Raw genomic sequence first — 26,987 nt, forward strand, 5'->3', positions numbered from 1 at the left:
GAAGTGTTAAAAAATGAATTGGATGGTAATGCACAAATTATTATGACACATTAGTAACTTTACAACGTTTACATAAATAGATGTGTCATGAGAATGAATGACAACTTGTGTGTATATTACTAGAGAGCGGACAATGTGTGTCTTTAACCCGAAGAATAGGTCAAATTTTGGTAGAGATGTGTACGAGTTCAAAAATATATTGTGTGCAAAATATAATTATTATGTATAGCAAATATATCGTATTATCCTCGCAAAGATTTGTACCCTTTATTTAAAATCCATAAATCATGTGAACAGGTTAAATAACGAGAAAATAATTAAGTTAATTTAGTTCTAAAGAAATGAAATGACACTCGCGCCCATCTCTAGTCCGTTCGTCGACATCGGTTGCGTTTATCGAATTCCTATTGGTCAGAATTCAAACTGCAGCCCTGTTATGAATGGAGCGTGAGTTGGACTATTCTATCATGTGCGTCACCTGAGGATATTCGTTACATTGACTATTGACCTAATTTCCAATTAAAAGAACGACACTATTTTTTACCGAACTTTATTTAATAAATATGTAGTATACAATTTCTGATTTTCTAAATATTTTATAACCTAAAAATGTATGTACCGTGGAATTTTCGCGAATTATCACGTAAATTTCCGATGTATACCCGACACGCCACTGCGTCATGGATAATGTATCTAGGTTTATGAATGACATATCTATGTTCAAGGTTAAAGACACAAATTGTCCGCTCTTTGTATATTACATTTACATCTATAATACGAGGGTGGTATGAAAAGTTTCCGACCTAACAAAGATACAAGACATTTTTTCATTTTTTTTTATTTTTCAACATAGTCTCCTTGTAACTCTACACACTTCTCCCAGCGATGCTCCCATCTCTGTAACTCGTCCAAATAGTACCTACTCGGCGTTTTTCTCTACAAAATAATTGTTCACGAAGGTGGTTGCCTCTTCATTTGACAAAAATCTCTGTCCTCCGAGCGCAATTTTTAGATGAGGGACCAAAAAGAAGTCGCTTGGGGCTAGATCTGGTGAGTAAGGCGGATGGTCAAGCAGTTCAAACGGTAATTCGTGGATTTTCGCCATGGCAACCGCTGACGTGTGAGACGGTGCGTTGTATTGGTGAAACAGGATTTTCTTTTTCTGCAAATGTGGCCGTTTTTCCGCAAGTTCTGCCTTCAGCTTGTCAAGTAATGATGCGTAGTATGCTCCTGTAATGGTTTTTCCTTTTTGAAGATAATCGATTAAAATAACTCCATGACTATCTCAAAAAACAGTCGCCATCACTTTCCCAGCCGAAAAAACAGTTTTTGCTTTCTTTGGAACCGGTTCCCCCTTTGCAGTCCACTGTTTGGACTGTATTTTTGATTCGGGCGTATAATGGTGTATCTAAGTTTTATCTACAGTAATTAATCGGCGCCAAAACTCGGATTTATTGCGCCTAAACTGCGCCAACAGAGCGTTGGAAATGTTCATTCGAACACGTTTTTGGTCTAATGTGAGCAAACGCGGCACCCAACGCGCGGACAGCTTTCTCATGTTTAAATGTTGATTTAATATGTGACAAACACGTTCTTTTGACATGTTCATAACCTCTGCTATCTCTCTCACTTTAATTCGGCGGTCGTCTAGCACAATTTGGTGAACTTTGGCGATGTTTTCGTCGGTAGTTGCAGTTTTTGGACGTCCCGAACGTTCATCGTCTCCCAAGCTCTTAAATTCAGCTGCTCAAAATTTCACTGTGGTAAATGATGGTGCAGAGTCCCCATACACAGAATCCAACTTATCTTTGATTTGCGTAGGCGTATTGCCTTTCAAAAACAAATATTTAATGACAGCTCGATACTCGATATTGTCCATTTTCATAAAAACACTCACATCAACTCACTCAAACGACTGTTAAATAACAACTACGCGTCCAAAATGGCTGAAACTTTGGTGAGTAACTGTCAACAGATGAACAACGAAATTCACTAGCTTTGCTTTTATTTACGAGTGCTGCTATCTTCATGTTGAGGTCGGAAACTTTTCGGACCACCCTCGTATGTTTCGTATTTAGTCACACGTAAAATTTATTCTTATTTGTTTATCATTTCCTTCGTACTTGTAACGACTCTTAATAATTGCTATTAACTGCCATTTCTATATAAAAACATTAACATACATTTTGCATTTTTATGCAGGTTGTATCAATATACCCTGCAATCAAAACTGACTTTTTGTATAACTTCCATTAGAGTGAACAAAGGCTGTGCATAGTGAATTTTAAACTGTTCATTTAAAAAGTTGTAAATAAACAATCTGTACACTAACATTTCGTCAAATAAATTATGCCATCTATTTTCAAATGTTAAAAGAACAACAATAACTTTAAGGCTATCAGATCGCTGTAGTGACAACCCTTTAAAGCTGATTCTTCTCAACAAAATAAAAAAAAATAGTAACGATTTTTCCCAAAACAGTTAAAAAATCGTTTAATGATAGGCGTGAAACAAAGTCGTTGAACAACCACTTGGTAAATTGGTTAGCTAAACGGTCTAGCCGTACTTTCATGGCGAAACTGCCCCCAATAGGAACCTATTTTTTATATTGTAGAGGGCGTTAATAGTAGTTGATCGAGTAGATATTAGCTCTATATCTTAGTTAATTTAGGAGCAATTTGAAAAAAAGTGTCAATAGACGACTTTTTTTTCAAAGCGATATACATACCTTAGTTAATTTCAAAGCTAAGAAAATAAATGTAAATGGCAGTGTTATGGTACATTTTGCAGTTTATTTTATAGCAGTTCCTATGGGCCAAGCCTAAATAAAAGTATTAAAAAAAGGCAAATAAAAATTTTGTAAATCGATTTCTATCAGATCTAATTAACTACCACTTTGAAAAAAATATGTAATAATTGTCTATGTCTTGCCTAACAACAGGCTAAGTTTAATTGAAATCCAAGGAGAGCAACATTTCGAAAAAAAATTTAAAGGGACTGGACCACCCTACGACGACTATGTTGACGCTTTTAATTTGCATTATATTGCAATAATCTTTGGAAAAATTGCGTTTTGACAGCTCATAAAAAGTATATCAACGAATCGAATTTAATTAAGTTTGAGTTAAGATAAAGAATTCTTAATACCAAAAGTGTAGTTTTATATATAGAATTAACATATCTACACTGTATATTTTAAAGTTTTAAAAGAATAGATAAAAATATACATACATTGTTATAAACCAAATTAGATAAGTCCTGTTGAAATGTGGATATTTTCAGTAAACTGCTGGTGTTACAATTAAATATTAAAAATTTACGACCTGAGATTTGCGATTCTAGAAATTAAAAATGGTGTTTATCGTGGCAACGAAGTTAAGAATTACATAATCCTTTATCGGCTGTTTCGACAGACTAGTATTACAATAGGCCCATTCAGTAAAAATTTTTTATTGCATATTTCAAAAGTTTACCCTTTAATTAGTTAGTATGCCAAAAATCAATTTTTTGTTTCAACGAGAAATGTGTGAAATAAATTAATGAAAACAGAGCGCGGAAAAACGTTGAGCAACCATTGCTGACGTCATAATACGGGTACGGGCGACTGGCAGAGCACTCCGCTCGCCTGTGTTAATACATACGATATGTGGATCGATTCGCAGTTTCGTTAATTATTGTTTTTATGTCTAAATGGGTCGAAACCGAGGATTGTACAAATATTGTATAGTTCCAGGCTGCAAAAGTACCTCAGGATCGACTCCGAATAAAATATTTATTTCATTACCGAAAAATGAAAAGTTTGTGTGATGTTATCCACGGTTTCCCCAGCCACGGTATGCAACTCAAAACCACCTTCGTTTTTCTTTGGATGCACGTCTAGGGGGTTGTAAAATATTATTATTTGAACATTTAGAGCACAATTCTCAACTTTATGCCGGAAATAAATTCTGCCCCATCTAAATGTTCGTGTTCACAAAAAATTCGAAATACGACGGCGACAGGGACCTATAAGCAGTTAAGAACCACTCTAGTTTTTCTTTGGTTTTCCATCTAGAGGGTTTTAAATATTATTATTTGAACATTTAGAGCAGAATTATAAAATTTATGCTGGAAAAAATTTCTGCCCCATCTAAACGTACCCGTTCACAAAAATTTCGAAATACGTCGGCGAGAGGGACCTATAAGCAACTCAGAACCACCCTCGTTTTTCTTTGGTTGCCCGTCTAAGAGGTTATAAATATTATTATTTAAACATTTAGAGCAGAATTTTCAAATTTATGTCGAAAAAATAAATTCTACCCCATCTAAACGTTCCCGTCCACAAAAATTTCGAAATACGTTGCGAGAGGCACCTATAAGTAATTTATTTAAATAATAATATAGACGGGCAATCAAAGAAAAACGAGGGTGGTTCTGAGTTGCTCGCACATACACGTCGTCGCATACATCCACAAGTACCGAGTCTAGTACGTTGGGTACATTTGTACAAAAATGAAAAGCAACAGAAAATGTAGAAAAGCGAACCATTTACGTCATTGAGAAAAATCCGAAAATGTATTTAGATATTCCAAGACATTCTATGTTTATAATAAATATGTTGTGTGAAAAATGCATTTCAACAAGACTTGATGTATATCTCTTATACACTCTCTATTTATACACTTAAAAATATAGGTATATAATATCGATAAAAGTATAGCAAATATCTACACATCTCTCCGTCTGCTCGCGACTTGATCGCCGAGTGGCCGGTATTGTGACGTCATTAGCTGTTCTCTCGCAGCGTTGACCTTTTTAAGGGTCTTACAAATTCAGAATTAAATATATCACTTATTAATCCTATTGACCTAATTTTTTTAAGATATAATTAGGTGGGTAAATACTATCAGAAAATTAAAGAAAAAGTTTAAAATTAAATATCACTGAATGGGCCTATTGGTTGTCCCGTATATCTATAATGGTATTACAAAGTCAACGTAATCTAACTGATTGTAGTTTTGGCTTAAGGAACGAACCCTAAAGTTTGTCGTTACGTCGCTGTTCCACCCTGTATAATCACAGCAGGTTAAATGGTTTACTCAGTTTTATACGTACATATTTAAATTATTTAGTTTATTTATTTTTTTAACTTATACTGTCACCGATTAATCTCGCATAACTGGGAAAAACAGTATTCGCTGAATTAGTTATCGCTACCGTATCGCTGTTATTAGGAATTTGTAATAAAGTACTATTTTCTTCCTTCTTTCCTTTCTTCCTAGTGGGTGATATGTTTACACTTTCTGTTAATTTATAAAATAAATGCGGTATTTATTATTTACTGTGACATATAATATATAAATTGACAAGACATATGCATAACAAAGAATTTGCAAACAACATTAATTTAATATATTCTACCAAGTTTGTAATATCATGAAGGAATTTCGTGATTTGTTATACCCGACATCAAAGATGAAGGGAAAGAAAAATGCGGAAACACTCCGACTACTTTTAAGGTGGTCCAGATGTATTCAAGTTTTTGTCGATTTTTATGATTACATATTTCTATTTATTTATTTATTTTTTTCAAATGACCCATATTAATTGTGATGGGTGAATGCAAAATTGAATGCCCTTTCGACTGATATAAGGTTGTCTATACTTATCTCTAATAGTTTTCCAGAAAAATCAAGTTCTTTTCTAAAGTCCGAAAAAGTAGCTATGTAACAGCGTCAAGAAGGCCTTGCAAAACCACTATTCTCTCACATTTTATCAGGCCTGGGACTGACAGTGTCAATATTTACTGGCATGTTTAAAAAATGGTTTGATAAACAAAAGTAAACCACTAACAACAATTAAAACTCAAAACGAAACATACTCGGAACACAACAAGGAGAAGAATACTTAGACAGCTGATTCATATTAATTGCTCAAAGTGTCCTTTATTTTTAAAAGACTGTCCCACATGATTCCAGACAACTTTTATTAAAACCTTTTTTTACAGTTACAGAGTTACAGAAGAATCCCTTTTAGGTGGAACACCCTGTATATATATCCGAAATTCAACTGTTTTTTATACGCTTTTTTAAGATCGCATGAAACTTTCCGAAAATTTCCACTATCCCCCAGATAAATTCATGAAATGAATTCCTGAATAAATTGCAGAAAGATTTTTCTGCCGTTCTTTGTCGTAAATAATCATTTTATTGGTATGATTACGAAGACCAAATTCTTGTAATCCAAGATTATTTTTACATTTCGGTAATAGGTATTTTAAATTACATCAGAACGATTGATGAATTAAAAGTAACATAACTAATACAAGTCTATGTGAATAATAATAATATTTTTCAATTTAATATATGTATACACCGTATCCACCTAGTGCGCGTAAGTCCAATATCTAGGTTAATAAAAGATATAACTTAATTTTTTTTTCGATAAAGGAACGGGAGCAAATCCGGTATTTTACATAAAAATGTTTTTTTTTGCAAAAACTACGCAACTTAGGTATAGGGACAGCTATTCAAAAATTGTAGGGTCTACAGAAAGGCTCTAATGGAATCATAAAACACAGGGTGTTCTATTTGAAGAAGTCGCGATTTTTCAAATTTTTAAATTATCAGGTTTGGCACGATTTTTCCGTTAAAAAAAATTAAGTTGGTACCTGCCCAGGAAAAACTGAACACCCTGTATATGCAAATATATTTTCATTTTGTGCAGGTCGGGAAAGTAGGCAACTCTGTAGAAAAAAAAATAAGATATCTTTTATTAACCTAGATATTGGACTTACGCGCACTAGGTGGACACGGTGTATATGAGCAAGATTTCGAAAATATGTTTTTCTCAATAATTGGTCATTATTTCTGTTTATTGTGTTATCAAAGCATTTAGTTATGAAAATAAGTACTCAGGGTCGACAATTAGTTGAAATTTTTATAAAGAATACCTCATTAAAAATATCACTTCAGATAATTTTAAAAAGAAAATGTTTCTTTTAATATGACCTACCTAGATTACCTAATCTCTAAAGGTTGTCAATTAAGTGCAGCTAATAAATTTAACTAATTTATAAACCAGAGTTTCAATTCCATTCAATATTTTTTTATTTAACAACACCAAAAGATAAAAATCTTGTTGTGTACATTGCTATTACTTCTTGTTGGTCAGAAAATAGTCAATTTTTATCACTATCTCTCAACAAAATCTTAATGAACAGAATTCAGATCATTTCCTGCATTATTTCATTGAAAAAAACTTACCACATTTTTTGTTGGGTTTTCTTGAGGTTCTGAAGACATTTCATTGAATTAGTGCACTAAGAAATGGGGACCTCGAACTATGAAATCACTAAATCTAAAGTATTTACCTACAGGGTATAACAGTTATATATTATCGCACAAAATACAATAAGAAAGACATGCGCATATCATGTACGTGTAATCTTGCCTTGGCAATGCTCAAACATTGTAAATTTTGCTAATATTTGAAGGATTAAAAACTTTGCGCGAAAAAGACTGTATAAACAAGCAAGCTATCTCGTTTCATCTTGGGGAGCCTATTTAAGATATCACCTGTAACCTTTTAAAACAGAAAGTTATTTATAAAAAAACACGTGAACCACAATTCTGTTTATAAAGCTAAATATAAAATTTATCATCAGTTTCATCATCATCATCCATATTCATCCTCCCCTTATTGTTTCGAATATATACCCTTCACATTATTAAAAAGACAATGCAATCTTTAAGTATACATGTATTCATAAAACTGCATGTCACTAAAAGAATACCTTAAAAATTTACATAAAGTTCAGCGTCCAATAATCAGTTTTCAGCAGAAATTTCTTCCTATTTGTTTGTGTAATTAATACGTGCGTGAAAACTATATATTTTATTTTCCGTAAAAGGATTATACATGAATTACTATAATCTTTATTCAAACTTTAGTAATATAAATGAATATCTTTTTATCTTCCTCGGATATTAAAAATCTAAAAGAAAATACGTTCTCCATTATCATTTGTTAACACTGCATTCTGTCTTGCAAAAACCTACGGATAAAGATGTGTTAAAGCCATCGTTGATGCTATCTAGCACGTTTTGATAACTATAATTTCACCGAAAATTTGCGTACACACGAGTATGAGGCAATGGTAAAAATAAACATTTAATTAATATGTGTTTATCAGTGCACCCGGTAGGTGAGTAAGGTAAGCTAAAAACTCACTTGTTACTGGATATTCGAAAATATACATATGACGTCACATTCATCAATCAGTTTATATCTAATAACTTATAAATAAAAGCGACGTCTTCACTTTTTCTTTTGTAATTTGTTTAAAAAGATTTGTGTAGATTGTTAGGTTAGGATCGTTTTGTACAAAAAAAGTTTTAAAAGTATTTAATTTCGAGCTTCAATTCAATTTTATTTCATCTTGTCGTAGTACGGCATAATTGGCTTTTCCATTTGAGAATATAGTTCAAGTTCTCGTGGAACTATACGATCGGGTATTGGCTCCTGGATGATGGTCTACGCTCTAATTTAGAGCCGAAGATACACTTTTTGGGGTTTCAACTGACCTTGAATATTTTTTGCACCAAAATTTGGATTTAGATTGTACTTACCGTCTACTTCAAAGTCGACCCTGTGCCGAGGGTTGCTTTTTATTTTTTGGGGGTGAAAAATATCCCTATTCGAAAATAATTATAGAATTGTAGAATCGAGCGTGTAATAGGTTGAAATCATCTTTAAATAAGTAATTATGTTGAATTGAAAATTGTCAATCCATAAAAACCACCCATATGACAGTAATCATAAAAATAATGTTGAAAAATATTATTCAGCAACTTGGAATAATTTAATCATATAGTGATATTAAATTAAGATTTCTTTACTGTTTTAATTTTTTATTATTTATTTATAAGTTTCAACCCTTATAAAAATCACCCCTTGCAATAAAAAAGGGAATAGTTAAAAAAATTTTTAGTTCAAAATATAATACAATCTTTTTATTATTTAAAATGTAATGTATTTAATTATTTTCAAACCTTAAAAAAAACCCTACTGAATCTGATTAAGTTAAATTTTCTTTCAGCCTTTATTTTTGTAAGGATTTGAGCTGAAAGGGCTTGAACAAGTTGCTATTTACGAACATATGCAAACTTTAACGGCTATATCTTACTTAATTTTTATCCTACAGAGAAAAAACAAAAATTTTCAAAAAAGCAAAACCTACAATTTTGTACTCTACAAAATTTTGCGTATCATTAATAGTTTTTGAGTTATTTTGAAGAAAACACAATCTTTTCCAAAATTAACAAAAATTCTCTTTTCACTTCAAGCTCAACTTCTTTCAAAACTAAGCACTTTAAACCGGTCAAACTTCTAGAGCATATTACAAGTACATAAATAAAGTAAATTGTAAAGTGGTAGCGATTATTTTCAATTGGGGTGGTAATTAGCGGGTGATTTACACGTTTTTTGTCGCCGAAAAAAATACGGACCAACATTATTTTCCTCTTGTCTCGCTTAGGTTTGATGCTAGGGACTTTTATAAAAAATAAAAATAAAGGTTTTTTTCAAGCACTTTAAAAAAGGTTCTATGAGTGTTCCCTGAAAAAGGCATTGCTTTTTGGTTATTTCACGTTCAAACTTTCAATTTTAGCGTTTGACGAATAAGAACCAACATTCATCAAGCTATTACTCCGTTTGTATTGGGTCCACAGACACCATAAACACACCATTCGTTTTGTTTTTATAAGCTAAATTTTTTATAAGAATGATTTTTTTGATAAAATACTTACTTTTTGGGTTATTCGCGAAAAACAGTCGAAAAAGTGGTTTTCTTGGTTAAAAAATGTACACATTGACACGCGAATAAGTCGAAAAGTATCGACTTTCAGAAAAAAAATTATAGAACAAAAGTTACTTAGAATTAGTCAATACATCCATTCCCGGAGTTATTTTCAATTAAATTTTTCACCCCCGAGAAGAGATGGCATTCACCCCCAGAGTAAAAGCAACCCCCGGTACAAGGTCAACTTTGAAGTAAAGGGTAAGTAGAACCTAAATCCAAATTTTTATGAAAATCGGTGCTGTTTGGCAGGATTATACGGGAAAATGGTCATTGACTGGACTAGTAGAGCACCTGTAAGCTTTAGGAGCTTTTTCCACTGCGCCTCGCTGGAGCGCTAGTGTATGCTAGCTTTAGGGCTGTTGGTCTTTGCAGTGTTAGAGCTGTGTACCCTCTGAGGGTCTTCGTCGTAGGCCGTACGAACCTAGAAGGATACCTTGAGGAGGTATGTGATCTTTAAGCTCTTTCTCTTGAGAATATATAACTCAAATATGGAATTTTATAGTTTTGCTTTATTGTTGACTTTTGAGGATATTACAATGTTTGAAAACAAATAATGGTTATCGACATTTGCATATAGTATACGTAGTTATAAAAATTTTGATCATACGGCAAACACTGGGCAGAATTCCGTCCCTGCTACTACTTCAGATTCCCATGGCAATTTCTACGGACGTCTCTCGTGTGGCCTTCAGTACGGTGCGGTTTCTGGCTGGAAATCGCGATGTTGGTTTAAGCATTCTCAGAATGTACTAGTTTTTTGAGAGGACTAGAATAATGGTATACTGGGTGTTCTCTTTCTGTAGGCCCGAATTTCGTTGTACTCGGAGAATTTTTAGTTTCCGAAATTCGGACCTAAATTGGCTTCATGGTCCTCCATTCACGCTGTTGGGGATTAATTTATTACTGAATATTTCTTAATGGTTGTGAATCCATCCCATGGAACTGATTAGATCAATGGGATCGAAAAATCTGATTTCTAGAGTAGGAAGAACTATCTACATGGGAGTAAATCAGAACTTCTTGCGGACCATAAAACTGCCTCATTAGAAGAGCGTTAAAATAATGGCATTTGTTTAGAACAAGATATATATAAGTTCTGTATTTGCTTTGACAGTTTGCACACTAATCATACTATTTTGGTATGTTCACTGACAATCACAATAGTTGTGACTGAACAAAACTAAGCAATTATTTTTATAGTATTAAAACTGATATTTCCGAGTGTAATGTTTCCTTTGAAAAGAAAATACTTAAAAGAGTTTTATAATAAACCTAATCTAAATCTATTCTAAACAAAAGATATTCTTTAACTCCCTTATAAAAGGTCAATTTTATGTTCCACAAGAGATGCTGAAGTAGTTATTTCTATGGAGGATACTGGAAGATAAAGTAAATCTCTCTTTTTATTGATTTATTGTTGTTCATACTAGCCTCCAACAGTTTTGGAGATATTCGAATTTTTTTCTCATGTTAAACTGAAGGAAGAATTATAAAATGGAATAAATATAAATCAAGTTGGATAGCGCCAAAGCTAACACAACAACTCTTGCCTTATAAAAAAGTATTGTTCTGATTGGCCAAATTAAATAAAAAAGTAAATCTTCCCTTAAATCAGCCCGCCACAATGAACCCTTTTAAATGAACGAATTATATATTATTATTATTTACTTTTTAATTCACGAAAAAGTTTAAAAGTTAGTTTTAATACAGTTTTAATCTCAAGCTTAATATTATTTAATCAATACAATAATAATCCTTCATTTCTTCTCGAGATGGATAGGTAAATTATTATTATAACTTTTTATACTATCTCTTAGATATGTAGGTACTATTTTAAGATCAAGGTGATCTTCAAATTTAACACTGGACATTTTACATAACCTTGATGGTAATCTAAGGTCGGTCCCAGACGATAGGTGTATTTAGCAACATTCAAACACATTTTACAGGCAAGAAATGGCACTTTTAGTAAAAGATCATACTGAAAGATCACGGAGAACGTGTAAACATCAGAAAATGTACTTTTCCTGTTTTGTCCAGCAAAGAACCCCGCACCAAACATATGGAAATTGAACACCGGTCAATTTTTATGAAACTTCGTATTTTGATAGTCCTCGTCATGCTGATCAAAAGTCTCAATGAGCACGAAGCTCTACAACCCCTTCCAACCCCCCAAAATCATCCCCAAAGATCAGCGTAATGAACTTGACAGATTACAGGTCAATTGGCTTACCGTAATATTTCCCTACTGTAGTCGAACCTACAGTCAGGGTTTCACATCCCACAAATAGCAAAAAATCTTATGGCAGATTTTGGTACCTTTTGTGGGTTAATAGTATATTATTCAACGAGCGTATAATGATGGGTATTATTCACGAGGTGAAGTTTACGGCCACGAGCCGCAGGCGAGTGGCCTAAATCACCGGATAATAGCCATTATACGGTAGTAGAATACTATACTTTATCCACGACTACTAAATATTTTTGTTGAAGTTTTTTTTGTTTTTAGTTCGTTTTTTAACACAATTTAACACAAAATATCAAAACACTGAGAAATCTATGCACACAAACAATAATGGTGACAGGTTTGAGTCAAATTTGTTTTGTTTTAAAAGCTACTTAGATTTATGAAATGTTTCGAAAAACATGGTATGTTAAGCAACAGATATACGACACGCACAAACGAAGTCGCTAATGGCTCAGTGTCTCTGGTTCTCTCGAATCTGGTCTAGGAAAATTCACTTTTTTAATTTTTTTTTTATATGTACAGCACTGAATTGAAAATATTTAGTGGTTTACACGATAAAATTTAAAAAAACCGACTGTTTGTAGCAGAACAATATAATATTATAGCTAAATCAAGGAAGCATCTGACAGTAGTGATTAATGACTCATTAATCACTGCCGTGATTAATGGGTATTAATAAGGTCGAGCAAACAGACGTATAATGGGTACATTATACAATAGTCGTGGATAAAGGCTATTAAACAATAAGATGGGTGTAGGATGGAATTCAAGATTGAACGGTTTCATAAGCCGTAAGCAGGGAAAAGTCATGTCAGGCTTCGATAAGAACTGAGGTTGGTTCGACCCCAACCGTGGGATTTGGGTTGGGCTGGGTGGTTCAATTGTCAGGGGTCGGCGTCGGAGAGTATAGAGTAGTGATCGTTTAGGTGGCTGTGAGATGGAATTCACGATTAAACAGTTACACAACCAGTAAGCAGGGAAAAGTCGCATGATAGGCTTTGGTAGTCGGTGGGGAGGGAGAGGGGGAATGGGGGGGGTTAAGTGTTTTGGAGTTAGTAGTCTTAAGCCTAGTTTTGGTGGCTGTGGTGTTCGACTGCAGTAGTAAAATATTTCGATAGTTTTATTGACCGTTAATCTGTCAAGTGCATCCCCCTGACCTTTGGGGGTTGGTGGGGGTCGTAGGGCTCGGTGCCCATTGACAGCCTTAAGCTTAGTTATAGTATAGGTGTCTGCAAGTTCGACTACGGTAGTGAAATATTACGGTAAGCCAACTGACCTGTGATCACCTAAATTTCGAAAACTCGAAATTCCCCCATGAAGCCAAAAAAAACTCCAAAATCCATCAGCTGCACCAGACAGCGCTGACAACGCAGGCGACGAAACATGGAAGCACTTCTGACAGCCCAGGAAGAAGCGAAAGTATTCACCACTCTTTAGAATTTTGGCAAAATTTTGTTAAGTCCAAATATTTCAAAATTCAAACTACAACACGGCTTTCGAGTCACCATTAATCTAAATAAGTTTTAGCTCAACCACAAACTACAGAGGGACGTTATTCTGAAGTGCCAATTTCTAAATTCTAACGCGGACCTCGCTACAGCGGAGCCAGTGTAGTGTTCGAACGTCTACCTAGACCAGGGGTCGGCAAGTAATTTTAGGTGGGGTCCGCATACTTTTGAAAATTTTTAACGAGGTCCAGAAAAAAATTCATATTTCTTATTTTTTATTTTAATTTGGACTCAAATTTAATCTGCTTACTAACCATTAAGAACTCAAAACACACACAATTGTAAAATACTAGAAAAAATGATAAGATTGGCACTTCAACGTAAAAAACATTTTTAAAATAATTTATTTGAGCAATTTATACTTAAAAAATTTTTGGCGGTCCAGTATTTTACCTTCCGCGGTCCGGATTTGGACCGCGGTCCGCCAGTTGCCGACCCTTGACCTAGACCGTCTGCAGTTCAATAACCAGTGTCGAATCCCGACCAGTACTGGTACGCTGCATATAAGTTCAAGTATATACAAATGTTGCATGCCATTTATTTTTAATTGCAAAAATTGCAATAAATCTCATATTTTTTTTTATAAAAAATCAAAACTAAGTCGAAAAATGTTATCTAAAAAATTTCACGAGCTCACGTAGCACTGCCACCCTGAGGTAAAAATCCTAAGTTCTGAAAGATTCCACACAAGCACCTTGTTGAGTTATGGGGAAGAAAATAATAAAATGTAAACTGAGTAAATAGTTTTAATTAGATTTTTATATAGCTTTTATAGCGTTACACTTAAGTAGACTGCATATAGACTAATACTTAATAGGACAAAGATACTTTGGTTTTTATATAAGCATTTCTGCTGATCAGCGTATTTAGCCACAGCGTCGGCTTCGCTGGAGTAAGTTTAACTTAGGACTATAAACACTATTACAACGAGTTTAGTATACAGAGTGTTCGACTTATTTTATTTTGCGTTTATCCAATACACCTAAAGCTTCCGTATACAAGCCATCCACATTATTGTAGTAAGGCCTATACAAAAACACAAGCTCCCAAAGTATCCATACAGGCGTTCTAATGAGGCCACACACACATAAACTTTAGTGCCTTAGCCCAGCATTCAGACAGTGATAAAGAGACACCAAAGTACCGTACAAAAACAAAATTTACATATTGCAGTGTAAGTTAGATAAAAATAGACTGTGAATCGTTATGCCAAGGCCCAGCAATTTCGTGACAGAAAGAACGGTAGCATCGACGTCATCTAATCCATATGTCCATGAAGGGGAAACGTCCGAGGCCCTTTGTAGGTGATCAAGCGACTAACATCCCAGCGCCGTAGGCGAATACGGAGAACTGCCGCCTCGTCGCTCAATCCGATAAAGGTATGGAGGTGCACGGCCACCTTTATACGACAAAGGATAACCCAACACAACAAATTCCACAACACTACTTTATGCGCTTTGTTGAAGTCAGGTCAATGGTTTTCAAGTTAAAAATTCACACACATTTCAAATTTAACTTAATTTCTGGTTTGTTCGCAAAAAAAAACTATTAATTACATGTCCTGTACAGTAAACTGCACCACTACTTAAAATATATGTATGTACATATTTAAAGTTCATCCTGTATAGGTAAATTGTTCAGAACAATATTTTAATTAAAAAATGTTTAAGACAAAAGACCAAATACGAAAATAAACAGAATAAAATTATTATTGAACTGTTGAATCAGAAGTATGTGAGGAAAAATTTAAAATTTTTGGTTAAAATAAATCCTTTAAAACTCGGTTTAGGGTTTACTAATGAAAGGTTAAAAGTTTAACTGTAGCCTTGATCTTAAAATTTAAACAAAACTTACAGACTTAAAGGTCAGTTGCAAACTAGAGACAAACTACTGTTGGAACAAGTTTCTAATGCTACGCAAAGGACCCCAAATGACGAATGTTTGCTAAATACAATGGAGACAAAATAAAAGCTAAATCGTAAATATACATTGTGTCCAGAAAATGGTGGACAAATCTGAAAACAACAATTGATTCTTTATTTAACAAAAGAAATGCATAATATCAAGTGGCCTTTGATATTAAGTAAGTATTTATTTTGCCGCGTAAATAACTAATTTTTATTTTCATGTAGGTATAGGGTTCCCAAAGTAGATATCGGTAAATGTAATAATTAGTAGGAGTTGCTTAAAATAACAGCTAAAAATTATACAAATAGAATGAAAAACAAAAAGTTCTAATATATACAAACTTGAGGTTGCCCACCATTTTTTGGAACCCTGGATACAATTTCGAAGATCGCTTTTTTCTAAATGTGCTAACTCTACATACCGGGTAGGAAAATACCGATGGTCTATTTGAAGTTATGTGAGAGCGATAAAGTAAGCCATAGAAATCCATGTTATAGACAAGGATGGGTATAGTGAAGGCGTCTAATTGTCACCGCCCATTTCGCCCTTCCACAAATAAGAAGTGGATCTTACTTGTGGAAGGGCGAAACGGGAGGTGGCTATGAGACGCCTTCATTATAGCCATCCTTCTCTATCGCATGGATTTCTATGGCTTACTTTATCGCTCTCACGTAACTTCAGATAAACCATCGGTACTTTCCTACCCGGTATATCTCCTACCATTTGTATGATCTCGGTGGTAGCTAAAATATATAACTATTACATTATAGAATTGAACTAAAATGAATAATTTATTTATCCAAGTACGTTCAATGAAATATACATGAAGAAAAATTTGTTAACCTTGATGCTGGATAAATGAGGTGAAAAATATTCTAAGGTTGTAAATATAATGCTAAATGCTAATCAAAATGCCGTCTACGTTCTATCCTCGGAAAAAAAACTTAAAAAAGCGGATACCGCTCGATTTGTGATCCGAACAAGATGATGCTCTTAAGTTATAAATAATTTATGAAACTTATGCAACCTAAAATAGTGTTAATCAATCTTGTTTCGTAAATAAAACGTGTGAACATTTTCCAAGCACAAAGCTTCTTAAATTAGATAATTAAAATAACATGAAACGAAACTAATGAATGAATGTAGCAAAATACACATAAAATGGTATAGTACGTACGAAGTCTGTTCAGAAAATAACCGAACTTACGTGCTAATGGAGATATTTAGTGATATGCGATTGGCAGCACTGTGTTGCGCAAAACCTCCTCTGTAACTACATGTTCTTGGATCAAAGCAAATTCATCACAGATATCCAGGACTGCTTCATGAAATGGAAAAACCACTGGAAAAAATGTATAAATAGGGGAGGTACTTTGAAGGAGACAAGGAGCAATAATGTATAAAATTAATAATAAATTTTAAACAAATAAAGTTCGGTTACTTTCTGAACATACCTCGTATAAACAAATGTTCCCACATGGAAGCATAGAGTATAATTTAATTTAATGAATAATGACAACAAAAAAATTAACCTTATCTTTTATCATTTAGTAATTTAATGGAATTAAATTTATTATTCTATTAATCAAGCAGATAATATACACCGTGTCCGAAGTACGCCTATTATGGAGATATTTAAAACGATGGAAGATGGAAAAGTTGTTAAGGGTATAGGTACTTTTATTTTTTGTGGCGTTTTGCAAAAAAACGAATTTTGTTTTAGTTTTTTCCGAAAATGGTCAGTGCTACAGCATAAACAACATATTTTCAAAAAAATCTGTAACGATAGATTAAGCACATTTCGATTTATTTCTTTTCAAATAACGAGCCGCATTTAGAAATGTTATAAATAAAACTTCTGAGGATGGCTAAAATGTATCCAAAAAGTAGTTAGACTTGATATGATCAGTGATCATAGAATTAAAAATACTTAAAAAGTATGTATTAAAAAAAATTTAAGTTGATGATATGGTATTTTAATGGGAAAGTTCTTGATCTATCTTTAATAATAACGACAAGAAAAAAAGAGTTTTAACAAAATATCTCAAAAACTCAAACTTGATGTATGTTTACGCTTGTTTACGTCTTCTCAGTGATCTCTACACAGTGCATTTTTTTTCTTATTTGAGCCACTCTATATCTTTCACCATTTTCGATATCATTCATCATGATAGACTGTGTAATAGATACACTTACCTTAGACAAGTTGTACATAGTAGAATTATTTATCATCTAATTAAACATTACTTGTAATTTGATTTTTCTTTCGCGTTCCTAGAATATTTTAAAATACAGATATCTCGACATGTATAGAAAAGAACACTGAAAGACATTTTTACCTACAGGGCGTCACAGAAAACGCAGTGGTAATACAGCAACCATAGACAACTGAGATAAAAACAGTTGAATTTAAGACAACTATCGACATTTGTTTTTCCTATGCACCATCGGCCTATCGTCTTTTGTTTTTAAAATGCAGGGTGTCAGAGATGACTTTTTAAAATCAAATTTTAGAAGTATCTTTTCCAAAAAACTATATAATGCAATAACATTTAGTACAGGTAGTTTTCGGTGGTGCTAAATACGTCAGTGTAATTAGTGTTTGACCATCGCTAGTTACGACCTATATTTTATGATGTAAATTTTTCGAGGTTGGGCTTTTTACAGAGTATGTATGTCTTCGAGTATGTCTTACTAATGTAATTTAAAATTTCATTTTACACAAAAATGCAAAAATGTTGCTAAATCGCTGATAGCGCACCGTTTTTTTATGAGAAAAACGCAAATAATTGCCTCCAAAGTTTACCACCAGCTTCTACTCCTTAGTATACAAGGTATCCAGAATCGAATTGACTCTAATTAAATGGCAACTCCCTGGTATAAAAATAAACCAGCTTAAATCAAAATATCCAAGTACAATTTGGCTGCCTTAAAAAGTTGTTAGTTATTAGTTAAACGAACAAAACATTTTTTTAAGATCAATAACTTTCTAAGGAAGCAAAATTATATTACAGCAACTTGATCTAAATCGGTTTATTTTCATCCAAGAAAGCTACGATTGTATAATAGTATGGTCCATTCGTTTCTGGACACCCTGTATATTAAAGAATAGAAGTTAGTTGACATTGGAGCAGTCAATTTTATTTTTCGCAAAAACGGTGCGTGTCCAGCTATTTTAACAATAATACTTTTTTATGTCAAATGAAATTTTACATTATACGACATAATCTATAAAGAACATAACCTCAAAAAACATATGTCACATAATGTCACAAAGAGAATCGTAGCTAACTATCTCCAGCAGATGGTAAAAATTAACATTAAGGGATCTAGCACTCTAAAAAACTTGCTTAAACCAACGTTCAATGCGTCCAATGTTTTTAATACAATTAATTTTGCACACCTTGTATCTCAAAAACAAAAGACGAGAGGTCCAAGGACTACAAGATCGTCGTATTTTTTAATATTCTACCTTTTTCTAAAACACCCGGTATAATACCTAGTTATAAAAGATAATTTTTCATTTAATTTAGTGTTGCTTTGCCAAGAAAGAAGAAAATACTTATCTAGGTACTTACATGCTTTAATGCCAACATATTTTGTAATTTAGCAAATTTTTTGAATTAAAAAATAAGAACTTTAAGAGGCATTTATAAGTAATAAAAATAACCTTGATTAATTTCAATTTATTACTGTCTATTTAATCCAAAAATTATTTAAAAAATTTTACAAACTATTTTTCCTAAATTAAATTACGAGTAAATAAATACACATTTTTTTTCTCTCACGGTTAAATTACATGATTGCGATCTTCACCTTCACAAGTCTTCACTAATAGGAGAAATGATAAACAATTTCAAGACTTTCAGACTTTCACCACAGTAAAATGAATTAAAGTATAGATACGTAAATATAGTACATATTATTTGGTAGAAAATAAAATATATAAGTAGGTCTCGAGGAACATTATATTTTATTTTAAATTAGGAGTAAATAAATACACATTTTTTTTTCTCTCACGGTTAAATTACATGATTACGATCTTCACTTCACAAGTCTTCACTAATAGGAGAAATGATAAACAATTTCAAGACTTTCAGACTTTCACCACAGTAAAATGAATTAAATTATAGATACGTAAATATAGTACATTTTATTTGGTAGAAAATAAAATATATAAGTAGGTCTCGAGGAACGTTATATTTTATTTACATGCATAAAGACTTTTTTTCAATTCACCATGATATTACCTACCACAACTTTAGAATAAAATAAATATTGATTTGTTATCAAGAATTAAGTTACAGCAAAATTATTAAAGTTATGTATTATTAAATTTGAATTTGATTGATTTCATTTGAAAGTTTTTATATTGGTTTTTAATTAACTAGTAGAATTATCTAGCACCGCATATCGATCGATGATTTTAGAGGGTCAAACGGTCACATTATAACCTTATTACACTATAAAAAGAATGTAGACAGAAAATATAAACAAGGATATATACGTTTATTCATAATTCGGTATTTTTCATTATATTTATATACTATAAAACTTGTCTCACCGTTCGGTGAATTAAATCGTCTACATCTTTGTATGGATACTGGGGCAATTTTTCATACTTCGCATTTGTTAACAAAGATTTTTTCATTATTCCTCTGTTCCAGTGAATATTTCCTGGGTAAACAAATATAACAATCACATCACATTCACATTATAACAAATTTTATTATACCGAACTAACTGATAGATTGACGTTTACCTCACGTCCTTACACGAATGATTTTTGACGTCTGAGAAGATTTTTGTCGAATGAACACGTTCACAATTCACAAATTTTGCTTGTTACGAGTGGAATGCGGTACCATGACAACAGTTTATAAACTATGGCGGTGAATATGTATAAATACAAACGTAAAATATTATTATAATAAATTCTCACCAATTGTAATTCCTCACGTAATACGTAAGAATTATTTTTTCTAATACTTATTAGCAAATCGAATTGCAATTTACTGTATCGAATTTAGTTAAATAATGGCTAAATTGTATTGTACATTGCGTATGTACTGTGTAATACGGTTAGATTAAAAGATATTGCGTTATCAATCTAGTTTGTGTCATTTCATTAAACGATACCCTTTCAATTTTAAATAAATGGCAAATAACTATAATTTGTGTTACCAGGTAACTACGTCCTTAAATAACCGAAGCAAAACGCCAAATTGTCAAATTCCAGTTCCAACAAAAATTTGACAGATCATTTAAATTACTTGTTGAAAAATAATTAGTTTGAATAATGTTTTGAACTACTTACTATGTAAGATATGCTGAAGTAAACAGTAAACAAATTTTAGTAGCATGAACCATTATTTTTTTTTAGTGATTTACCCCAACCAGTCGTTTCTACTGAAAGTGTAAGTCTACCACCTATCAGTTGTAAATATGGATACTACAGTAAAAAGTTCCACTGTTAAGAAGTTTTACCCCACTGTGGAGGAATGTAAAATAAATAATTTAGTCAAATGTACCGAAGATGGATGTTCAAACGTGTTCACATCAGAATCTAACCTCACATTGCATTTAATGAAAACGCACAAAAAATCTCATCTACTAGATTCAAATTTGAGTTTAAAACAATACTATTGCCCAGAGGTGGGATGTATTTACAATAAGAATAAATTTTTCAAAAATATGAAATGCTTGCGCCAGCATTACGTGAAAGTACATTGCACTAAAAACTTTCAGTGTACTTTATGCCAGAAAAATTTTCCTACTAAAAATTTTTTAAATAACCATATTGAATATTGTGGAATTAATTTTGAGTGCTGTGATTGTCAAGCAACTTATTCCTGTTATGAAACTCTCAAAACACATGGACGACGCAAAAAGCATAATATATTATTTAAGTCCGAGTATAAATCAAAACTTGCTATTTCTAAAAGTGAAGACGTCATCCCTAGCAACAAAAATCGTGTAATTCTCCCTAAACAGTGTATAAGTTTAGTAGTGTTACCTACTATAAATAAGTCTGTGACAAATCGTGAAATTCAAACAGAAGAAGAAAAACCAAAATTGAGGAGTAAAATGACCCAAGTAAACAGAAATGCAGTACTAACCTCTCAAAATACTCAACAAACGCAGACTGAAATGAAACAAAATTTGCTTACCGTCGAAACACAAACCATGGGTGATTTTGTTAACATAAATCGAAAACAGTTGGATGCATTAAATGAAGCTAACGATCAGAAAACTTCAATTACACAGACAGATATTATTGAATCAAGAAGCACATCATGTAACACATCATTTAACTTAGATGATTTTGAATTTTCATTAAAAACTGAGACTGAAAAAAATTCCTCTGGCACTCAAACACAAAGTAATGATATTTATTCAATTTCCACAGCCACTCATGATTCGATACACACAGATACGTCAGATTTATTCGCAGAAACATTAAATGCAAATATGAGCAGCTTTGAATTCTTTAATTGTAACATGGAAACCCAAACTGATTTTATGCTAAGCGATGAAATGTTTAATTGTGATTATTATATGAGTAATATGTACACTCAGACTTGTAACGAAATATTAAATGATTTGGGATTCAGTGACATACAAACACAAACAGTCTTAGATGATGTTCTGCGATCAGTTGAAAGTCAAACGATGGTATCCCGTGGTAGAAAAAATGTAATTTGTAAAGATACAAGTCATATGGAAACACAGACTGATATGGAATATTTGAACATGTTGGAAGTTATTAATTCCTGACTATAGTTCTTTTCTATAAGTACGTCCAAAATTCCATAGAGTATTTCTAATATACACTCACCGATTTAAAATTTAATCCATAGAAAATTTTGAGAAATTGTTGAGGCCATTTTTTTATTGTCCAAATCTGATATTTTTGCAGATAAAGATATCAATTTTCGAGATTTATAAAATGAATTTACAATGTACGGGGGAAAGATTGAGAAAAAAAATGGATATCTTTCCCCTGCGTACCTATTGCATGTTATAATTCTTTTTAGAAAGTCTGATGAACGGACTTGAATAAAAAATATTCATTGATCTCACAATAATTTTTACATGGATTAAATTTCAAGTCGGTCAGTGTGGAACGTGTTAAAAATAAATTATATTGTGTATGGCTATATCGTTGTTTAAAATATTTGCAATATGTTCCTTATAGTAATTAAAAAATATAAAAGAATTATATCTCCATTTTATTTTTCAAATCTCTCCCAGCTTAATCTGTCTAGTCTTTCGGCAAATAAATGATAAGGGAAGGATAATGGGTAAAAATCACCATGAATATTTTTTATTAAGAAAGTGGTTTATTGAAAGTAAGAATAAAGTTTTACCTTCAGTACAAGGAATATATTTTCAATATTGGGACACCCTATATTGTATAACTGTTGGAAACAAAGCTAAATTAGCTAAATTACAATGCGCATATACAAGATGTCTTAATATTCCTTCAAAATGAAATTACAACAAATTTTTGGAGTCGAATTAATATGATCCAAAGTTGCTTCGTTTAGCTGTTAGATAGCTCTAAAATACTTTGTAAGATATATCTGAAATGTTGTTTTTTGATACAGTAACCGAAGTAATCTTATTTACATAAATGAGAAATGGAAAAAATAACTAGTTACCGAAGCAAAACTATCAAGATAAATTGTATTCAAGTATTATTTAGAAACTAACAAAATATATTTCCAGGAAAGGAATATGCATAGGTACAGCTATATTTCCATAGATGCGACTTAAGAAACAGAAAAAAAAATATTTTTTTTTCTGTAGAATTCAGACCGGGTTCACATAATTTGTAATAAACATCCAATACTAATATATTTTTTGCTTATTAAAATTAGAAATCAGTACTATAAGCTCCAATAATTGATAAAAGTGTCAAGAAATAATAATCACAGAAAATCATCAAATTAGATTTAGATTAACGTCTTTTCTTTTTCTCCTGCTTTCGGATTCTATGATGGGGCCTTCGAGGAGTATTCTGAGGTGTACTTTGTTCAGAACTTTCATCATCACTGTCTACCTACGAATAAAATGAAATAAGAAATGAATATCATAATTGTCAATTACGCTTACTCTAGAACCCCAAGAATTATCTTCTGCTGAAAGTGGCATGAAAATGCAAGCTGCAAGACAAATTATTTGAAAAACTGCTCCTAAATATAAACCATATCTAACTATTGTTGCAGTCATATCTTCCACACCAATGTTAATTGCTGCGTTCATTTTATATTAGGTATAACAAAAAAATAGAAAATGTTTTAATCTGTTATATTCCTCGTTTATAATTCAAAATAATCAATAACAACAATCAACACACAGAACAGATTAGTATTAGTAGCTATGCTATAGGTTTTATAGATTGGTAACTATAGTTCCGCCATCTCGCGTCACAACAGCGCCTCTTTTGACACGTTTCCGCACTCTAATAAGAGAATGAACTTCACAAGTGTACTACTAAAACTAAAATCATTATTTATCATATTATATATTATATATATTATATTATATATATATATTATATTATCATTATTTACTATTATTTTAAATATACAGGTTGTTCCAATCTACAACTTTCAAGCCATTAATGTACTAAGTAAAAAACAAATGATGATAGACTATTTTTTTCTAAAACGTCCCCACAATGGTGTATATTTGGAAACAAGTTTATTTTTCAATCAGTAATCATTATAAATAGAAACAATCTTTACAGTTTTAATTCGAGGATTCACGTATGTACATACCATGCACAGCTTAATCTTAAATACTCATCCCTTTGTCCACTAAGTGAACAGAGAACGGCATCGAATTGCAGGTTTTTCTATTTAATTTTATTAATTAAAATCTTAACGCAGCACCTTACGGTGCGTTGCCATACTAAAACACAAACTGTCAAAGATGGGAGAGTACTAAAAGTGAAAGTACATTTTCTATTTTTTGTTAAATCTGTGGCATTGAGTGATGAGCATAGACCTTATATAGTTATTTTTAGGATGTCCCAGAGCGAGAAGAATATTTCGTATGTTGGGCTATCTGTCTTATTAATCCCTCTCGGCGTAAATCCGAAGAAAATAAAATCTCTGAGGATATGGGAACACCCAGACATACCACACGGCAAATCCTCCGAGAAAATTTTAGAAAAAAGTGTGAACCTGGCCAAATACATCTAAATGTACGGCATTGTACGGCCATCAATTGAGAAGAAGAAGAAGAACCTTATATAGTTAAGGTCTATGCTGGTAATGAGGTTATGTTGGTTAAATACGCCATGGTGAAGACCAAAAAAAGAAGAAGTAATGAGGTTATGTCTGTGTAAAATTGCAAAATATATCAATTTTAGCCCGTATAAATTAAATTTGTAACGGTAATTTAAGGATAACGTCGAATATTTCACGTATTTATTTTCGAATTTTTCATGAAATTTTATAGTTCCCCTTTAAAACAATTTCTGGATAAATGGCCGGGAAAAAAATATTTTGGTATATATAGATTTCTTCCTATATTTTTTATTCTCGGAGCATCTTTAGAATTTTCAATGATAAATTGGCAAGTAGGAGAAATAAATTTTTGTAAGTATGTATTGTGGTATATTTGCTTTCCACGTGTTTAAGCGCCTTTGTTGTAATTACAAGCTAAAATTTGGTATCTAATAGTATTAGATTAATATTAAGATCTATGAATAGGTAAATTATAGATTGCTTGTCAAAACTGTATTACGGAAGCAATAAAAATATAAACATTTTTCTTGGCATAAACATCTTTGCATGGGCAGTAGTTAATTGTTGCACAGTTTGCGAGCTAGTTGCAACATTATAGATATCTTCAGGGTTTGAGAAGCATATTGCTCTTCTTCATACCTCTTGAAACATCAAGAACTCTAAGCCAACTCAGAAATTGTTCAACCCCATTTTTATTAATTTGTACATATATTATGTCTATATTGCACCTGCGCTAATGCCATCAAGTTGTCGATTGAAGAAATTCACTACTATTTTGTAAAGTAAATTATTCTCTCTTTTTTAGATAAAACCTTCAAAAAAAGGCAGGCTAAAAATTTTGTTGAAAGTATTCATGAACAAAATTCCTAAAAAATGCCGGTAGGAGTATCTTGGAGAACATACTTAACTTTTGTGACAGCAGCCATGTTATCAATGCTTGCAGGCTCTCAAGCAGTACACATGTACTATAAACCTCTGAACGACTTGGATAAATATATAGAAGAAGAGATGAAGTTACAAAAAAAAGAAGGTACAATGTGATATATAATTTTTATTAATATGTAAAAAACTAAAAATTACATATAAATTGCTATGTAGGTGTACATGTTCTTCTAGATATTGTAATAGTCCATATTAGAAAATAAAATTATATAAAATGGATTATTTTCTGTATTATTTTAATTTTATAAGTATTCATATTTTCAACTTTGGTAAGACTTTTAATTTGTCAATTTTTTTCTTGGAAAAAAGATTATAATTATAATAAAAAATTACTTGCAGCAAACTCTTTAGTTTATCCAACGCACTAGTAATATAAATACAATTTTTATTAAATAAAATTAAAGATTGCGATATATTTTACCATTTTTATGAAGTATTTCAGAAGGTAATTGTGATGCCACTTTAAGTGTAATTATTCTATGCCCATTGGTATCATGATATACGTGTCATCAAATAGAAATGGTCCTATAATTTAGCGAGTAATAATTATCAAATCAAAATTTGGATTTTATCGTTATTTTAATTCATTTGAAGATCTACATGGAAATAAGAAACATTTAACTTCCCTATCTAAATTAAATTATTTTACTTTGCATCTTCCTACCATCTCCAACTGTTCGAATCAGCCATGAAAAGTTAACTCGCAGTAAAAACGGTATTATATGTATTATAAATGGAAAATGTATTTGTGAAAATCAACGTATCCCACTTCTGATATAATCCTGACAATTATGTCACGATCCCAAATCACAAAATATAATTTTTATTCGCTGAGCAATCACAAATAGAACCATCAGATGCATCTGCAGATATAATTTTAAACAGTTTCCACTAGTACGATAATTTGCTGATTATGAAGAAATTTTTCAGTTTGACATCTTATTTGAGCAGTTGGAAGCACAGCTTAGCAACTAAAGTGCTCCCCTAATAGAACATAAGATGGATTTGATACAGAAAATATTCTGCATATTTTAATAAGATTTGAGATATTTCAGTAGTATTGATTACTAATACAGCGTAAACTCTTTATAACATTGTTTGTTATAACGAAAAACTCCCTATAACATAGAAATTAGGTCAATTTGGTTGGTTTATGTCAAAACCCACACATTAATACACTATAGCGCAACAGCCATGCTCTATTACGAAGAAATATGTTCATATTTAGACGATAGCAAATATTTACAGAAGTATTTAATAGTGTAATTGATTTTATAATC

At 32.0% G+C, this 26,987-nt stretch overlaps 4 protein-coding genes across 7 annotated transcripts in view; 2 read left to right on the top strand and 2 right to left on the bottom strand.

The window, feature by feature from the left end:
• The window catches only part of LOC108912987 (calcium-transporting ATPase type 2C member 1), a 47,016-nt gene extending 26,763 nt beyond the window's left edge, over positions 1–20,253 (bottom strand). Inside the window, exon 1 of one of the 2 annotated variants that reach the window (XM_018718424.2) lies at positions 20,070–20,253. In XM_018718424.2, coding sequence (XP_018573940.1) covers positions 20,070–20,156 — 87 coding nt within the window. In that variant the 5' untranslated portion in view covers positions 20,157–20,253. Of the gene's footprint in view, positions 1–7,244; positions 7,329–20,069 lie in introns of those variants that run through there. The other variant, XM_018718426.2, reaches the window with a different exon arrangement.
• Positions 20,254–20,380: 127 nt separating this feature from the next.
• LOC108912988 lies at positions 20,381–22,421 on the top strand. 3 transcript variants are annotated; one of them, XM_018718427.1, is made up of 3 exons: positions 20,381–20,471; positions 20,693–20,825; positions 20,889–22,421. In XM_018718427.1, exon 3 carries the CDS (start codon positions 20,951–20,953, stop codon positions 22,280–22,282), a length of 1,332 nt encoding a protein of 443 aa, XP_018573943.1. In that variant the 5' UTR covers positions 20,381–20,471; positions 20,693–20,825; positions 20,889–20,950; the 3' UTR covers positions 22,283–22,421. The 3 variants fall into 3 exon arrangements, with proteins under 3 accessions (XP_018573943.1, XP_018573946.1, XP_018573947.1); XM_018718430.1 differs by lacking the exon at positions 20,693–20,825; XM_018718431.2 differs by lacking the exons at positions 20,381–20,471; positions 20,693–20,825 and adding an exon at positions 20,659–20,692.
• Positions 22,422–23,422: 1,001 nt separating this feature from the next.
• Positions 23,423–23,915, bottom strand: LOC108912980 (protein anon-73B1). The gene is made up of 2 exons (XM_018718417.1): positions 23,624–23,915; positions 23,423–23,570 (listed from the first exon to the last, which is right to left on the bottom strand). Exons 1-2 carry the CDS (start codon positions 23,771–23,773, stop codon positions 23,469–23,471), a joined length of 252 nt encoding a protein of 83 aa, XP_018573933.1. The 5' UTR covers positions 23,774–23,915; the 3' UTR covers positions 23,423–23,468.
• A 1,110-nt stretch (positions 23,916–25,025) lies between these two features.
• Positions 25,026–25,926, top strand: LOC108912970 (uncharacterized protein C12orf73 homolog). The gene is made up of 2 exons (XM_018718405.1): positions 25,026–25,116; positions 25,571–25,926. The coding sequence occupies exon 2, from the start codon at positions 25,639–25,641 to the stop codon at positions 25,804–25,806; it is 168 nt and encodes a 55-aa protein (XP_018573921.1). The 5' UTR covers positions 25,026–25,116; positions 25,571–25,638; the 3' UTR covers positions 25,807–25,926.
• The last annotated feature ends 1,061 nt before the right edge of the window (positions 25,927–26,987 follow it).

Source organism: Anoplophora glabripennis, unplaced genomic scaffold (assembly GCF_000390285.2).
Source record: "Anoplophora glabripennis isolate ALB-LARVAE unplaced genomic scaffold, Agla_2.0 scaffold253, whole genome shotgun sequence".
Lineage (NCBI taxonomy): Eukaryota > Metazoa > Arthropoda > Insecta > Coleoptera > Cerambycidae > Anoplophora > Anoplophora glabripennis.

What these genes read in the sequence shown, in the direction of transcription:
- LOC108912988 (XM_018718427.1), top strand. Translation starts at nt 20,951, where the DNA reads ATGGATACTACAGTAAAAAGTTCCACTGTTAAGAAGTTTTACCCCACT.
- LOC108912980 (XM_018718417.1), bottom strand. Translation starts at nt 23,773, where the DNA reads ATGAACGCAGCAATTAACATTGGTGTGGAAGATATGACTGCAACAATA. An exon ending in ATAATTCTTGGGGTTCTAGA is followed by an intron (nt 23,571 to 23,623) that starts GTAAGCGTAATT and finishes TTTTATTCGTAG; the next exon opens with GTAGACAGTGATGATGAAAG.
- LOC108912970 (XM_018718405.1), top strand. Translation starts at nt 25,639, where the DNA reads ATGCCGGTAGGAGTATCTTGGAGAACATACTTAACTTTTGTGACAGCA.